Source organism: Magnolia sinica, chromosome 3 (genome assembly GCF_029962835.1).
Source record: "Magnolia sinica isolate HGM2019 chromosome 3, MsV1, whole genome shotgun sequence".
In the NCBI taxonomy this organism is placed as follows: Eukaryota; Viridiplantae; Streptophyta; class Magnoliopsida; order Magnoliales; family Magnoliaceae; genus Magnolia; species Magnolia sinica.
This window is the reverse complement of record NC_080575.1, coordinates 129747103-129760283: the sequence shown is the minus strand read 5'-3', so window position 1 is coordinate 129760283 and position 13181 is coordinate 129747103. Positions and strand designations below refer to the sequence as shown.

At 43.9% G+C, this 13181-nt stretch overlaps 1 protein-coding gene across 1 annotated transcript; it reads left to right on the top strand.

Moving 5' to 3' along the window:
- Positions 1-321: 321 nt before the first annotated feature.
- On the top strand, positions 322-2691 carry LOC131241314 (probable WRKY transcription factor 41). Its single transcript, XM_058240110.1, has 3 exons — positions 322-1324; positions 1441-1569; positions 1999-2691. The coding sequence occupies exons 1-3, from the start codon at positions 1008-1010 to the stop codon at positions 2618-2620; spliced, it is 1068 nt and encodes a 355-aa protein (XP_058096093.1). The 5' UTR covers positions 322-1007; the 3' UTR covers positions 2621-2691.
- Positions 2692-13181: the final 10490 nt, after the last annotated feature.

The following is a 13181-nucleotide window of genomic DNA, read 5'->3' as shown; positions in this document are numbered from 1 at the left end:
GTGGATAAAATATATAAATTACGGTAGACCCCACAGAGTTTACTCAGTACCCAATCCGCTTCCTTGATTTTTACGCGAGCAAGTCCACTTGTAATTCCACGTAAGCCCACGCGTAATAAAGAGGGGCAGGTGACGCCTCCTTACACACGTCAGCCGTAAGCACCCATCTCTTACACGGAGTAGCAGCAACGCGGAAGAAGCTTTGAAGATTCTTGGTCCGCTCTCTCTTCTCTGACTTTCTCGTCCTATTCACTTCAAATGCAACAAAAATAGATGGAAGAAGGAGAAGAAGAACCGGTCAGCACTCGGACTCTCTATCATCTTACACTTCCATGACCGAAGACCGGTCCAACCTACAAAACTCGCTTTTCTCAGTCAAACCTCTCTCTTTTCCCCTTTTCTCTTCATTCAAACCTTTCAAATCCTCCCCTTAAATGCAAATCCCCTCCACTTCTCATTCTTCAGGTTTAAAATATCCTTCTCTTCCTCTATCTCTCTCTCATCACTCTCCTTCTTCTACTTGTCTGAAAATACAAATACCCACTTCGAAATAGTCTTAGCTTCTGATTTTGAGTTGTTTCCGCGAATCTAGTCCGCCTGTCTATTGAATCTATAGGCTCTTAGACTAGTTTCAGTGTTCTGATTTCTCTGCATCAGACAGTCAAGACCGATTCCGCTTTCGGCTAGTTCACAAAGTTTAGAGTCGGATTTGGATTTTGGAGTTTTCTTAGAATCCTCTGTTTTACTTCATCATTATCTACTCCGCTTGCTTTCTTCCTCATAGAGTGACTGCTAATTGCCAATTTGGCTTAGTTCAATGTCTTGAAACATCTGGAGCGACTCTTCTCCTTCTCCTTCATCTTATCATTTAGTTCCATTTCATAGTCATGAACTAGCATCTTCTCCAGCTCAATCTCCCATTCCGACTTCTCGTCCAACTCGGCGATTCTTCCAACCCATCTTTCTCTTTTTCTGTATTCACTTTTTCCATTCACAAGGTTTAATAGATGGAGAACGCCGGAGAATGGGAGAAGAGCCTGGTGATCAATGAGCTAGTGCAAGGGCAGGAGTTTGTGAAGCAGCTGCAGATGCATCTTGACCCCTCTTCTCCAGCTGAATTGCGCGAACTGCTATTGGGGAGGATCTTGTCTTCCATTACTAAAGCTCTTTCGATGCTCAAATCAAATGATTCGGAGGGGGATCCGCAGTTGACAGGTCCCACCACCAACACAGATTCCCCGCATTCCATCAGTGGGAGCCCACGGAGTGAGAATTCTGACCGGGACTGTAAGGATCAGGAACGCCGTGATATCTCCAAGAAAAGGTACAATCAGGCAAAATATAAAAAGAAAAAAAGAAGGAAAAACCTTCTTGCATTTCTTACAACTCAAAGTTCCAGCAAAATTCTGAAATGGGTTTCTCCCAATCTCTGTTTTGTAGAAAGATGCTGCCGAAATGGACAGAGCAAGTGCGCATTTGCAGTGGTGCCGGGCTCGAAGGGCCTCTTGATGATGGCTATAGTTGGAGAAAATATGGGCAGAAAGACATCCTTGGTGCTAATTTTCCAAGGTGAGAAGCTTCTCCTTCAATCAGATCATTCACAACAAAGAAAATTCCTCAATCTTGTATAAAAGCTGGATATCCTCTTTTGAATAAAAAGACCCATCTATCTTCAAGCATGCACACTTATTCTAGTTGCTTCATACATGCTCCAATGACCGAACCTGACTGAGCCATTTGGGCATGGGCTCAACCCTTTCCCACCAACATTTCTTCTAAAGATAAAACTAACAAAAATACATGTATCAATGTCATCCCCAGGATTGATTATTTCTTACCAAACATGACATACTAAATAGACATACATGTATACATATATCCTTGTTATCATCTAAATCATCCAAACTTGAACTGACCAACTCCTCCTATCTAGACTAGTTTTTGGTCTCCGTTGCATATATATACATAAATTCACTTATTTATTTCTCACAATTGCAGAAGCTATTATCGGTGTACACACCGTAACGTTCAAGGGTGCTTGGCCACGAAGCAAGTACAGAGATCTGATGAAGATCCCGCGATCTTCGAAGTCACATACCGAGGAACACATACATGCATCCAAGCAGCTCATCTGATGCACGCATCATCAAGAAAACAAGAGCAACAAGAGCATAGACAACATCAGCAGCAGCCACAACAAGTACTCCTCAACTTCCGGTCTGGTCTCAAAGTAAAAACCGAAGACATGGAGAGCCAAAAACTCAACCCTTCATCCTTCTCCTTTCCTTCGACGACATCGATCACCAACAACAACTACAGTGACAACACTGTGAAGCCTGAAAACAACATATTTTCTCCGGCAGCCCTTGAGAGTCATTTCATGGGCAGTTTCAGCCCCACGTTTATATCGCCAGCAACATCAGAATCCAACTTCTTCTCAGTGTCGCCGTGCCGGATGAGCAGCTATGGTGGGGGGCCGAATCTGCAGACCTCGGAATCGGATTTGACTGAAATAATCTCCGCCGCTACATCGGCTTCGAATTCTTCGCTGGTGGACTTGGATTTCAGGACCCTCGACGACCCGGATTTCCCATTCGATGCATCCAACTTCTTCTCTTGAATAGATACGGATTAGACTGTCCTGCCCTTTGTTAATCCGGGCCTGCTAAAAGGGGAGGATGAATGTTGAATGTCCGTACGAGATGATGAACTTGCGCACGGGTGGGTATAGGAAAGTCTACTCATTGGATGATAGCCAAGCTGTGGTAGTTAGGACTTGGAGATAAGACGTAACTGTTTTTGTTCTTTTTTTTTTTTTCCTTTTTTTTTTTTTTCCTGAAATATTAGGTTGTAAGTTTATTGCAGAGACATTATAAATTATAACTCCCAGTTGCATTGGGACACGAGATATTCCAATCCATTCATCTAGACTGTTCATTAGGTTCAGTGCACATTTCATGGGGTACCATAGAAACATCATAATGATAGGGCGAATGAATATATATATATATATTTCATAAAATGATTGTAATAAACCCATTAAAATATATATTTTAGCAAAAAAAAAAAAAGCTTTAGGTGGGCCACAAATGTAAGGATCATGAATGGGCAACTTATCGACATTTTTTAACTATTCATTTAGATGTCCAACGCTTGGATCTTCCAGATCATTCTATTAATATGAGTTTACTATTAGAATCAATAATTGAATTATTTTAAGGCATTAAGTGTGCACCATGTGTGAAATGGATTAATTGCCTAGAGATACCTTTATTACATGTGCTACTCTCTTATCTTTAAAAAAAAATAATAAAAAAGCACTTCCTTTATATTTCATTAGAATCTTAATAGTTTGTGAGGATTTTAAAATACATTAAAAATGTATATTTAAAATATCTCTTATTCCATTTATTGCTGTCAAAATCTTGACTGCCCTTCGCTTGGATATACGAACTCCGAGCCGCCTTTGAGTCCTGAACCTGCGCAACAATTAAGGTTGTACACGAACTGGACTAGCCCGGTTAACTCACTCGACTCGACCCGACTGGGAATTGAGTTCGGGTCGGGACGGGCCATTTTCTTTAGCCCGAAACTAAATTCGGGCCAAGTTCGAATAGGTCCTCGTTCGACCCGACCCAGCCCGAAACCTGACTCGACCTGGCCTGACTCGATCAAGTGGTGTGTGTGTGTGTGTGTGTGTGTGTGTATTCAAAACCCTACCCATTCCTTTCCCTTTTACCCTTCTGAGATAGTTCATTGCCCATCTTTGAAATGACAGTGACTCATCCACCTCACAGACGTATAACTTGAATGGCCTAGATTCATCTAAATACAAAAAGGAATTATAATATCTTGACTAGTTAGATTTTTTGTGGAGTTTATAGTTTAACTATCTAAACCGTTGATCGAGGGTCTTATAATGGGACGCGGATTACTTGTCAAAGCCCTTCCCATGAACTTGTTGTAAGGTTCAAAACTGGCCCGAACTCGGCCCAAACTCGCCCGATTGTTGACCGGGTCGAGTTCGGGATAGACATGTTGGCCCGGTGACCGGGCCAGGCCGGGTTCGGGCTGGGTGTGGCTTGTGACCGGGCCGGGTTGAGCCCAGATCGACTCGGATAAACTCGTGTACACCCCTAGTAACAATGGTGAGCAAAGGAGACCCTGTCTTAAACAGGGGACCCTCTGATGCCTGAGTCAAGTAAAGGGAATCTTGGTCTAAGTCCAATTATAGAGGGAGAGTACAAGATATTGCATACCTATTTCCTTCCCGTAGGATGCTATTTATACCCCCATCGCTTAGGATGAGCATGTCTGCAAAGTCGGCGCATCTTGGGGCATTTACCACATCCCGCGGGTGATTCAACCACCCAGCCGTTCAACGGTTGTGCAGGCGTGGGCGGTTGAGTAACCGTCGCCAATCGTGTAGTAATGGGACACCTCATGGTCTCCTCATTAGTGGATTTCGATCTGAATCCCGAGCTGACAGCCTTGGCCTCGGATCATTCCAGAATCCCGCTCTAAATCCTGAGCCGACAGCCCCGGCCCTGGATCATTCCACCTACGGCCTCGGAGCGAAGGCGTAACTGATGTCGAATTGGAAGTCCATGCCTCGCCTATCCTCATGACTCCGAGCTTAATCTTGTGCTTCAAGTCGGCTCGGAATAGCCTCGGACCTCAAAGTTGAAACGTCTCTGATCTCTCCATCACAGAAGCCCTCTATTCTCCGAGTTCGGACATAGACTCAAAGAGTAAATATGCGGAAAATCAGTAGCAACTGCCGTTGCGCCCTTAACACATGCGGCCACAATCATGATTCCTATATCCGAAAAGATATGTACTGAAGGTTTTCCATTCGCGGGTTATCCTCAAGTGGACACGTGGCGGCGGTTAGGATTTCGAATCGTCAGAATAATTATGAAGGATCACCACGTGAGCCAAGAAGGACAGCTAGGTGATGCTTCCACTACTCGGAGCTCGTAGCCCGATGCGAGGGGCACGCGACTCGGCAGAGTATAGGCCAGTGGCACTCAGCCACGTGTCTCCTGAAGTCAGCTCGTGATGGTTCGACTGCAGCCATCATGTCTCGCCATAAATGCGAGAACCACTCATGGGTTATATAAACCCTAGTGTTCGGAGATGCCCTCATTTCTATTTTCTAAGTTCTCGTTGCTGTGAGCTACCTGAGGAGGCAATTTCCGGCGAAGGCAATTTTCGGCGAGCGTGACCTGCGGGAGAGGCGATTCCGACCTATCAGCGGTTTCCTCTGACCGTTCCGGACAGCTTCCCGTGAGTCCGCCCCACCTCCAGATTACCATTATTTCCTTCATTTCTGTGGAATGTTAAACGACTCGAAGATGGTCCGAGACGATTACGCCTTTCAAGATGATTCTGGACCAGAGAGCTCGGATGATAGGCGGGAGGCCATGCAGTACCCCTCTACCCTCCGCCTAGGAAGGGTAAAGAGGCAGGGACCCAGACACGCCGCAAGGGCGGAAAAAAGGCCTCTCGAGATCCAACGGGAGTGGTTATAAAGATGCCCGCAAGTGGGCGAACCGCGGAAGTCATCCTAGGAGGCTCTATGCTGGTCGAGTCCCAGATGGATTGGGTCCGATCAGAATTCGAGATCCGGGACTTCGTCTGGATACGAGCTCCTGAGCCCCTTGACACCCCTGGAGCTCCTATTGAAGGGGAAGTTGCAATTTTCCTTTATGCACTACAATGTGGACTCCGCCTTTCGATGCATTCCTTCATCTGCGCCCTGACAGCCTACTTAGGACTGGCCCCAGGCCAATTTACTCCCAATGCCATGAGGGCTTTAATATCTTCATACATCATTTAGCGTTAAGCCAAGAACCCGGAGCTGACACCAGAAGAGCTGATGAGTCTATACTTGATCAAGCACGATAGTCAAGAGCCGTAGTAGTACTTTGTGACCTGCGGCAGCAAAGGCTCAGGGCTGGTCCTGCAACTTCTATCATCTAACAAGGATTGAAAGAATAAGTGGTTCTAGGCTTTGGGCGAATGAGAAACACTAGTGGCAGAGCTCAGGAACCTAAGGACTCGGGTTCCTACCCGATTTACTCTTTCAGGTCGGATCTCTAATAATATCTTTGCAACATTCCCTTGCTTGCTATACTCTGACCAGCGTTTATCTTCATTTTTGTAGATTTCCCGAGGGGTCAGCCTCGCCTCACCTCGGATCAGAAGAATTAGATTGCCAAGGCCAGGGCGCGTTCAGAGGATCTACGCTCTTGGCCAGTCCTGATCACCACAGATAACCTTTATCGGTCTGAGTTCTGCAAATCCCAAACCACTTGTTGTTGGACTTCTAGTTAAGCAGGCTTCGACTAGCCGAAGGGACCCTCGACTAGGCGAGCTAGTCCCTTGACTGGTCGAGCACCATTAACAAAAAATGTGGTTTTTGAGATTTAAGACATCTGTTGTGACAAATGGGCCATTATTACTTTCATCACATGGGCTTTTGGATCACCAAAGCTTAGTCCCAATGGTACAAATAATAGCCACCATTTATTTCGTGGCTATCAAATGGACAATCAAGATTAAATATCAAGATGTTTAAATTTGAAAGGAAAATTCAGATGGATAATATTAGCTCTCACCGTAATATACTTCTACACTCTTTGAAAAATAGTGCTGACTTTACTGAAATCTTACAAGAATCTCTATCAAATGGCAAAATTAACCTCTATTGAGTAATTGCTTTTCTATGCACTAGAGGCCACCATGTATAAATAGTATCCAATCCGTCTAGTGGGGTCATCCAACCATAAGAAACGGACGTCTAAAAAATCATATTAATCCAATAATCAGGTATTCCACGAGACAGAAACAAATGAAAAACCACCCATTTTCATCCTAAGCCCTCTCTAAATTGTGGGCCGCTGGGTAGTTAGATCAAATTGAATCTTGGGTTTTCTCAGTTTCACGGTGGAATGATCATGATGAATGGTTTGGATGATATGCACGCACCAAGGAGAGCCTATATGCCTTCAACAAGTTGCCTACATGATAGGGGCAAAACCATCAACTGCTCAACGATAATGATTTTGTTTCCATGTATTGTTGAATCTGCCGACTTTGAAAAAACGATGAGGCTCAAGACGTGTTTAAAGCAATTTTGCTTTGAAAAAGAGTGCGGATCCGATGTTTCCTGGAGTCAGTAACTCCTGACTCCATCGTTTTCATTGGCCCAGCTCCACCCCAGTGCCACGTAGGCAATTTTTTAATACATTAAAAAAAAAATCCTATATGAAATTATCTAACGGCCCCTATCATGTAGGCAACTTGTTGTAGGCATATAGGCTCTCCTTGGTGCGTGCATATCATCCAAACCATTTATCATGGTCATTCCACCGTGAAATTGAGAAAACCCAAGATTCAATTTGATCTAACTACCCAGCGGCCCACAATTTAGAGAGGGCTTAGGATGAAAATGGGTGGTTTTCCATTGTTTTCTGTCTCGCGGCCTACCTGATTATTGGATTAATATGGATTAATATGATTTTTTAGACGTCCATTTCTTATGGTTGGATGACCCCACTAGACGGATGGGATGCTATTTATACATGATAGTGGGCCTCAAGTGCAGAGAAAAGCAATTACTCAATAGAGGTTAATTTTTCCATTTGATAGAGATTCCTGTAAGATTTCAGAGAAGTCAACACTATTTTTCAAAGATTGTTGAAGTGTATTACGGTGAGAGCTAATATTATCCATCTGAATTTTCCTTTCAAATTTAGACAGCTTGATATTTAATCTCGATTGTCCATTTGATAGCCACTAAATAAATGGTGGCTATCATTTGTACCATTGGGACTATGCTTTGGTGATCCAAAAGCCCATGTGGTGAAAGTAATAATGGCTCATTTGGACGCACTCTCAAGATACATGCTGTTGTGAAAACAGATGTCTTAAATCTCAAAAACCACATTTTTTGTTAATGGTGCTTGACCAGTCAAGGGACTAGCTCGACTAGTTGAGGGTCCCTTCGGCTGGTCGAAACCTACTTAACTCGAAATCTAACAACAAGTGGTTTGAGATTTTCGGGACAAGTTTTCGCAGATTAACGTACTAACTCCTTCTTTAAGGGATCAGTCCGTTGAGTCAGCCCCTGCTTGTGAGAGGCGACTTTTTCCATTTTTCGACAAGTCGTTCAAGTAGATTATGTAGAAAGAGAGATTTTATTGAAAGTCTTAAAAGGCTAGTCGCTCTGAGGTGTACACTTATTGGGGGCCTTCAATAGTCAATACATCCGGGGAAGTAGACTTTCAGATGCTTGGCAGTTCAGGGGTGGGGGAGCTGACCCCCTTCTAGATCTTCCAAGTGGTAGGAGCCTGGCTTGGTCGATCGGACCACGCGGTAGGGCCCCTCCCAATTGGGTCCGAGTACCCCAACCCTCGGCTCTGTAGTGTTCTGGAAAACTCGGCAGAGGACTAAGTCACCTGGTCGGAATCGCCGAGTCTTGACCTTGGAGTTGTAAAATCGTGCCACTTGCTGATGCTAAGCGGTAACTCGGAGTCTGGAGACATCTTTAGCTTCCTCGAGTAGGTCCAGATTGGTTGCAATCTGCTCGGCATTCTGATCTTTCTGATAGTTTCTGACCCGAGCTGTAGGAGGCCAATCTCGACTGGTACCATCGCCTCCAAACCGTAGGATAGTGAAAATGAGGTTTTCTCAGTAAACGACTGAACCGTAGTCCTATAAGCCCAGAGAACGAATGAGAGTTCCTCAGCCCAGTTGCCTTTCGCTTTCTCCAACTTTGTTTTGAGATGGTGCTTGATGACTTTGTTTACTACCTCCACTTATCCATTGGATTGTGGGTGCTGAAGCGAGGAAAACGCGTTCGAAATGCCGAGTCCTTGACACATGTCTCAGAACTTGTCTTTGTCAAATTGCTTGTCGTTATCGGATATGATAGTGCCTCAGAATTGTCAAAATCTTAACTACCCTCCGATTGGATATACGAACTTCGAGCCGCCTCATGTCCTGAACCTGCGCAACAATGGTGAGCAAAGGAGACCTTGGATTAAACAGGGGATCATCCGATGCCTAAGTCAGGTCAAGGGAATCTGGGTTTAAGTCCAATTATAGAGGAAGAGTACAAGATATTACGTACATGTTTCCTCCTCGCAAGATGTTATTTATATCCCCTCGCTTAGGATAGGCATGATCGTATGACTTGGCGCATCTTGGGACATTTACCACATCCCGTGGGTGATTCGGCCACCCAGCCGTTAAACGGTTGTGCAGACGTGGGTGGTTGAATAACCGTTGCCAATCGTAGTAGTGGGAAACCTTATGGTCTCCTCAATAGTGGATTCCGATCTAAATCCCGAGTCGACCGCCTCGGCCTTGGATTATTACAGGATCCCGCTCTAAATCCCAAGCCAACAGCCCCGACCCCAGATCATTCCACCTAGGGCCTCGAAGCGAAGGCGTAACTGATGTCGAATTAGAAGTCCATGCCTCGCCTTTCCTCATGACTCTGAGCTTAATCTTGTGCCTCAAGTTGGCTCGGAGTAGCTTCGGACCTCGAAGTTGAAACGTCTGTCATCTCCCCATGACACCATTTACCTCCAAATACAAGGCCGTCAAAGGTAAAAACTGAAAAGTAGATATTTGGATTTAAAATACACTCTTTACCACTAAATCCAAGGTGCCAAAAGGGGGGTGCTACTTTAATTGATGAGAATTGAGAGCCTACAGGCAACTGGACAACAACCTATGTACAATGCTCTCTCCTGCCAACATACCACCTGTTTCAAAAATCAGTACCATGAAAATAATAGGCCCAGGCATGAAGATCACCTTTTTAGAAATCAAACTGAGCGGATCACTAAGTGGGCCAAGCTTGCATCATCCCTTGATTCCAACAGTGTGTGGCTCACCTGATGAGCGGACAAGTATGATTTTTGTTCCAGGTGATACGCATGGTGAGACAGACCGTTTGAATGGTACTAATGTCCTAAAAAATGGCACCTGGACAGGAAAGATGGTAGGGTACCTAATTTGTGGTACCCTCCTGGTAGGCTATTAGTTGGGATGATGGGTCCACCCAAAGAAAAGAAGAGAAAATAATAGTAAAGAAGAAAAAAGAGGTGTATAATACTCGGTGTGCATGATGCTTGATACACAGGTTGTAACTCGTGGACACTTATTTGCGCAAGTTGGGATATATTTAATTTCTAACACTTGTCGATAAGCTTGATTTTTGGTTCATAATACATAGGTTCCGACAATTTGAACATGTTAATTTGAATACTCTAATGCCACGTTTGCAATTTCTCCGTGATTTCTAAGTGGCGCGGATTCCCGGTAAAAGCCTTTCACAGGAAGACAGGAACTTCCTGCGACCGGAGGCTAGGTGCGGTCCACTGTGATGTCTATGAGATATCCACTCCATCCATCCGTTTTTACAGATCGTTTTAAGACATGGGCCCAAAAAATGAGGCAGACCCAAAACTCAAGTGGACCACAGGAGAGAAAACAGTGAGGATTGAACATACACTGTTGAAGCATTCATGGGGCCACAAAAGTTTTGGGTTAGGATAAAATTTCTCTGTTTTCAATTCATCTAAGCAAGAATGACCTTATCAACAGCTATCTCAGGGAGTTCGCCATCCGGATCCATTTCTAAGTGCCTTACGTATCACCCATCACAATCGGCCAGTCTATCAAAGTTTCTATGAGATTCGAATCTCCTTTGCTGATGCAAATGTAGCAACTTTTTCTTGCCTTTTCTAGTGTAAAGACACCTTATCTCTTTTCGAATGCTTGGGACCAATTTGTGCTGGTAGAGATCGAACAGGTTTTTCTTAGCACATGTGCCATACGTGTGCGAAATCCGGGATATTCATCAGGTTGAGACCATGGTGGACATGTTCTAGCACAAAATTCAGGCCTGTCAACTCATCAGGTGGGCCGCACCATGTATGAGAAAATTCATTGTTAGAAAAGAAGAAGAAGAAGAAGAAGAAGAAGAGGAAGAAAGATGATAACCTATTTAAGTTTGATGCACATGCGTGGCCCATGAATAGACTGGCCTGTAAATGGTGGGCCCAACCGCAAGTGTCGTGGATCCAGCACACGTATGAGACAGTGGCACCTATCCTGGAAATGTTCTCTTGATCAATCTCTTAAAATGTGATCTTTTTCTTTACCTTTCCCATAAAGGAAGGGTATAGCTTGAAACACCTAAAGCAAAAGTTCCGCTGATCCCACTCATCGCCCATGGCAAGTTTCACGTGGATATCTTGAAAAAGATTTGAAAGGTCCTGTAATATGTAGCTGGACTGAAATGGCACTTTTGGGTCACTATGCTAGCCAGTGAACTGTCACTGACCGAGGTGGGACCCGTGAATTTACAGCCCATTTGAATGCTGGGACTTTCCAGTCACAACAAAGCTACAGATCCTCAAATTGCAGTCTTGAGTTAGCGTATTCAGAATCTAACCTATACACCAAAAGTCCTAGAACTAACACGATAGGTTAAGCTAGGCTCTTAAACCATGGGGATCATGACATACATCCACACTTTGTAGTCCACATTAGTGGTGGCCCACTCTGGCAGCATTCACTCTGGCCTTCTTTTCCAAGTATCTCTTTTCACAAGTCCTTTGTCACTTATAAAAGAGTATGACAGCTGCAATCTGGTTATCTGGGTAACCCTTTTCATCCAATGACTGCACCGCGGCACTTTGGTTATTCTCCATTCCATCTTAGGAGTGCATGGGACTGTAATCTTAACTGTTTGGATAGCCCTTTCCATGCCATGGTGGCTTTCAGTCTAGTCCTCGGTTACTTTGTGCAGCTGCAGTTGGCTTCTTCTGTGACCCAAACATAGGATGTGGTATTGGCTCTTATACCACTTGCTAAGAGCCTAGCCAACTTGCGAAAAGCATTAGGACTCTTAAACCATTGGGGTTCATAACAGTGACTCTTGGATTAGCCGATATTTTGTCTAGTTGACACTCGCTCTGCAGTCACCAAATCTAAAATCTATAGGATGTTGATTATGTGGTGACCCTGCCACCACCAACCCGAGTGGTGATATGACATTGCAGGATTTGAATGGACCATGTGCCCTAACATGATGAACTGCCTGTATCTTCCACATGTTTACCACATTTGCAGATTTGAGGCGAATCCCCTCTTCAACCTCTCCTCGTCCCAGTCAGCTTAGCACTTCTCTTGCAAGTTTAGATAGGAAATGCTGTGGATGTGCTCACAGTTGCAACAACTGTTTTCTTTGTTTATGGTTGAAATAAAAGTGACAATGGCAGCGGCAGTAGGAAGAAAACAAAATCTGCAGAACACATCCGTGCATGGGGAAGGAGGTTCTGCTCATATGAATATGCTGTCTGGAGAATAAAAATGATGCTGAGGGATTCTACCGGAGAATGAACATGACCAGTGGATCGACGTTCTTAGCATTGGTCCAGTACACATAAGGGTCAAGGGACTTTAGAGATTTGATAGTGTCGTGAACATGGAATTCAAATACTAGTGGCAGATATGGTTCGAAAAGATGGGACATGTGCATATCAAAGAATCTGAGATCAGTTAGGAGTCATTTGGCACCACGTACTCTTAATTGCACTTTTTTGGTGCATTTGGTACCGTCTAATTGGGGTAAATGGAATTGAAAAGCTACTTTTGTTATGTTTTGAAATCTCTTTGTTTTGGTCTAAATTTATTCAGTTTAGTGTGTCGCATAAGTAATAAAGGTGTCACTAGGCTACTAATTTACTGCACATGTGGCATGCTGATGATACCCCGAAACAATTCAGTTATTGGACGAATCACTAAAATCCCACTAATAAAATGATCCAAACAATTTAAACATTGGCCATCTGATGGATGCTTAAAAAACATTGGTAAGTCGCATTGTTTGGGATCCTTATGTTTGAGGCCCACCCATGGCTCGAAATTTTCTTATTTTTGGCTAAAGTATATATTTCAACAACCTGATTACAACCATTCTGTCAAATGCTACGTATATACACCAATTTGGGTATCAAAGATGATTTAATCAAATTCAAGTTCCGGTGAATATATTATAAAATTTCAATACATTGCACTTACAGGCTGCCAAGCACAAATTTCGGATTCCAGTGAATTCCACTTAAAGGTTATCAAACACAACAAGAGGATTCCAA

Excerpts from the sequence above, each read along its gene's own strand:
- LOC131241314 (XM_058240110.1), top strand. The coding sequence starts at position 1,008 with ATGGAGAACGCCGGAGAATGGGAGAAGAGCCTGGTGATCAATGAGCTA. Across the intron at positions 1,325-1,440 it reads CGTGATATCTCCAAGAAAAG|AAAGATGCTGCCGAAATGGA; the intron begins GTACAATCAGGC and ends TCTGTTTTGTAG. Across the intron at positions 1,570-1,998 it reads CTTGGTGCTAATTTTCCAAG|AAGCTATTATCGGTGTACAC; the intron begins GTGAGAAGCTTC and ends TCACAATTGCAG.